This window comes from Mandrillus leucophaeus, unplaced genomic scaffold, assembly GCF_000951045.1.
Source record: "Mandrillus leucophaeus isolate KB7577 unplaced genomic scaffold, Mleu.le_1.0 Scaffold86, whole genome shotgun sequence".
NCBI lineage: Eukaryota > Metazoa > Chordata > Mammalia > Primates > Cercopithecidae > Mandrillus > Mandrillus leucophaeus.
Window position 1 is genome coordinate 2160744 of NW_012109363.1, and position 4006 is coordinate 2164749.

The 4006-nt window shown below is 52.1% G+C and overlaps 1 protein-coding gene across 1 annotated transcript in view; it reads right to left on the reverse strand.

Moving 5' to 3' along the window:
* Nucleotides 1–4006, reverse strand: part of TNFRSF10D (tumor necrosis factor receptor superfamily, member 10d, decoy with truncated death domain) — an 83815-nt gene that overhangs the window by 39367 nt on the left and 40442 nt on the right. The window contains exon 9 of the mRNA XM_011968851.1: nt 404–430. Within this exon, the coding sequence (XP_011824241.1) occupies nt 404–430 (27 nt within the window). The remainder of the gene's footprint in view (nt 1–403; nt 431–4006) is intronic.

Sequence of the window (4006 nt, forward strand, 5' to 3'; positions counted from 1 at the left end):
GGCCTCACTGACCACTGCTCTGATGCCACTGCCTCCAGCCCCCTTGCAGCTGTGACTCAGCACCAAGCTTCTCTGGCAGGGGCTTGGCACCCCTCAGTAGTGGGTGCCTGGCACCAAGGAGGGACCCAGTGAGCACATGAGTGGACAGAATGAAGGACGCAGAGGCCATGACGGGCACGTGCAGAGGCTGAGGAGTAGGTAGGAGGGAGAGGAAAGCCAGGGGCATCCCCAGCCACAGCCTGGCACCCTTTGCATGGTCAAGGCACAAACACTCCCTGACCAGCCTTCAGGGCTCTAGTACTGAGGCCCCATGGGGACAGGGGAGTCAGGGGAATGGCTTCCAAAGCCTGTCCCCAAGTCTAGTTTCTACCCAGGTCCAGCTGTCTGACCTTGGGCTACTTACCTCCCCATCGAGTTAAGCACACTGCCGCTGTGAGGAGAGACCCAATGTGTGGTATTGAAGGGTGCCAGCTGGTGAGCCTAGGCAATCAGGTCAATGGCACGACTCCTAGACCCTTGGGGTCAGTCGGCTCCTGACCCCTCACATGGTGGATAGAAGAGGATAGCACTATAGAAACTAAGGTTTTATGGCTCATGAGAAACCTGGGAATGAAATGTCATCCTCTCCACAGGCTTGGATTTGAGCGATGGAGCACCCTGAGCACCTGCCAGGCCCCAGGCCCTGAGTTAGGATCAGAAATGTGTGCCAGGTCTCCGTGGCACTGAGGAGTTTGTGGGGTCAGGAATGTGTGCTGGGTGCAGATCCAGGCAGGGAGTGAGAAGACAGGGACTTCAGGAAGACTGACAGCATTAATGCAGAGCCACCAAAGCATGCAGGAAGCTCTTTAGAGCACCTCAGGCCCCTTGGCCCTGGAGGCTAGACCACACAGTGTAGACTAGAAACCAGACTGCAGGTAACGACGCATTCTCTGTGCCCTATGTGGGACACTGACTAGGGCTAATGGCAAAAGGCTGTGAGCACCTCCCGGGAACTGGGCCTTTAGACTATAAAGTTTCCATTTAAGAGGGACTTACTAGCTTGCGATGGAACACTAACTGAAGCTCCCCCTGTGACTGAAAGACATAAAATAATCTTGAAACCTGAAAAACTCGTGATGCCTTCAGTGATCTTGGAAAAGCTGTAACGGGGAGGGCAGTCCCAAAAGAGTTCTATTACAAAATGGAAATCGTTTATATGGGATCCTGGTGCCTAAGGAAGGCAAAGAGGAGACACTCATGAGCAGGGAGCCTCTGTTCCTCTCAGACTGACTCTAGAACTGGGTGAGGAGCTGCTGGATTCTAGGGTCACCTGGACACTTCCCTATACACAGCTCTTTACTGACTGACCAAGAGCTACTTAGTTTGTAGACCGTTGTTCCTAGATGAATAGAGCAACAAGAGCGAGACTCTGTCTCCAAAAACAACAATAACAACAACAACAAAAACAAAGTATAAAACCAAACTGTGCTCTGACCACCTTGGGCCATGTCATCAAAAGCTCCTGTGGCTATGTCATGGGTGCGCATCTTCAACCTGTCTCTGATTTTCATGGTTTACATAAGTCTGCCTTTCTTCATGGTCCAGGATACAGAGCCCTCCTGTGCAAATAACTCACAATCTTCCCACACTCAGCTATCATCAGACACCTGCAGGTTGGCTCACTGCAACCTTGGCTTATCAGTACTGCACAAAGCCCTCTTCAACAGTCATCATAAATGCTAGCCTATAAAATCTCCAGCAAGCCTTTGTCACTTTGCAGTCAGCTCCTCTTCTGCGGGCTTACCCATTGCCTCCTTGCTACACGTTTTCCTACTTTCTCTAATAAATCTGCTTTATCTACTTATTTATTTATTTATTTATTTAGAGATGGAGCTTCACTCTTGCTGCCCAGGCTAGAGTGCAATGGTGCGATCTCGGCTCACTGCAACCTCCACCTCCAGGGTTCAAGCAAGTCTCCTGTCTCAGCCTCCCGAGTAGCTGGGATTACAGGCATGCGCCAACAAGCTCGGCTAATTTTTGTATTTTTTAGTAGAGACAGGGTTTCACCATGTTGGCCAGGCTCTTCTTGAACTCCTGACCTCAGGTAATCCTCCCGCCTTGGCCGCCCAAAGTGCAGGGATTACAGGCATGAGTCACTGCACCTGGCCATAAATCTGCTTTTCTTTACCTACAACTGTTTTGGAAAAATCTTTTATTATTATTATTATAATAATACTTTAAGTTCTAGGGTACATGTGCACAATGTGCAGGCTTGTTACATAGGTATACATGTGCCATGTTGGTGTGCTGCACCCATCAACTCGTCATTTACATTAGGTATTTCTCCTAATGCGATCCCTCCCCCCGACCCCCACCCCATGACAGGCCCCGATGTGTGACGTTCCCCTCCCTGTGTCCGTGTGTTCTCATTGTTCAACTCTCACTTATGAGAGAGAGCATGCGGTGTTTGGTTTTCTGTTCTTGTGATAGTTTGCTGAGAATGATGGTTTCCAGCTTCATCCATGTGCCTGCAAAGGACATGAACTCATCCTTTTTTTGGCTGCATAGCATTCCATGGTGTATATGTGCCACATTTTCTTTATCCAGTCTATTATTGATGGACATTTGGGTTGCTTCCAAGTCTTTGCTATTGTGAATAGTGCCACAGTAAACATACGTGTGCATGTGTCTTTATAGTAGCCTGATTTATAATCCACTGGGTAAAGTAATGGGATTGCTGGGTCAAATGGTATTTCTAGTTCTAGATCCTTGAAGAATCACCACACTGTCTTCGTGCCACTGGCCCAGAAAACCTGTCTCTCCCCTGTGACACTTACTTATGCTGGGTAAGATAAAGGGAAGAAGAGGGAGAATGGAGCAGGAGGAAAAGCAGAGTTGGTCCAGAGAGGAGGAGGGTGGGACTGGAGGAATGTAGCCCCCAACCCCCATGGGGCAAAAGCTGGGCCAAAATTGCCCCTTTCTGTTTTCTGTTCTTTTTTTTGGGATGAAGTCTCGCTCTGTCTCCCAGGCTGGAGTGCAGAGGCGCCATCCCGGCTCACTGCAAGCTCCGCCTTCTGGGTTCACACCATTCTCCTGCCTCAGCCTCCGGAGTAGCTGGGACTACAGGCGCCTGCCACCACGCCCGGCTAATTTTTTGTATTTTTAGTAGAGATGGTGTTTCACCGCGTTAGCCAGGAGAGTTCGATCTCCTGACCTCGTCATGTGCCCACCTCGGCCTCCCAACATGCTGTTTTCTAACCCTGACCCAAATTTCACCGCCCACATCCTTTTTAGGTGTAAAAGATGCAGTCCCATGGAGGAGGGGCAGAGCCAGGAGGCAGTGGGGCTGTGGGCTCAGAGCTCAGGAGTCGCCTGGCCTGAAAAAGTTGTTCTAGCTGAGAGGAACTGGCCCTGGGGTGGACTCCAGGAAAACCCTGGTTAGTTCTGGGATAGAGCAAACTTGAAACAAAGACCACTTCTGCCACGGCTGCGTGGCGCCAAGACCTGGAGATCAGGGGTTAAATCCTCGAGAGAGAGAGCAGGCGGTGGCAACACAAGCAGCTCCAACCCTGGGGAAGCCATGTTGTCCCGGTCCAGGTCTCCAGGGCTGTGGCCGCCTCCCCGCCACAGCCTCCAGAGCAGCTGGCAGGCAAGCTCCGGCGTGTGCTGCCCTCTACAGGCTGCTCAGCCTCCATGCAGCTCACCCAGCCCAGGGCTCCAAGTGAGGCCATGGGCAGCGCAGGAGGGAAGCAGTGAGTAGCCCGGAGCAGCCCCACCTCCCCTCTGGGGAAGGCAGACAGCATGGGGGCATGCCTGGGCCTCCCGTGAGCTGTGGGTGAGAGGGAGAGCGGGTCCTCCAGGGTAAGGGGAGCGGGAAATGGGTCTCCCAAGTGCCTGTAGGGCTGAGCAACCTGGGTCCACTGATGGGGATGCAGGCAAGGGCTGCTGTCCCTCTCTCCAGAGGGAGGGGCAGACAGGAGAGAAACAAGGAGGAGGTGCGTGCGAATTCCAGTGCCCAAGAACCTGG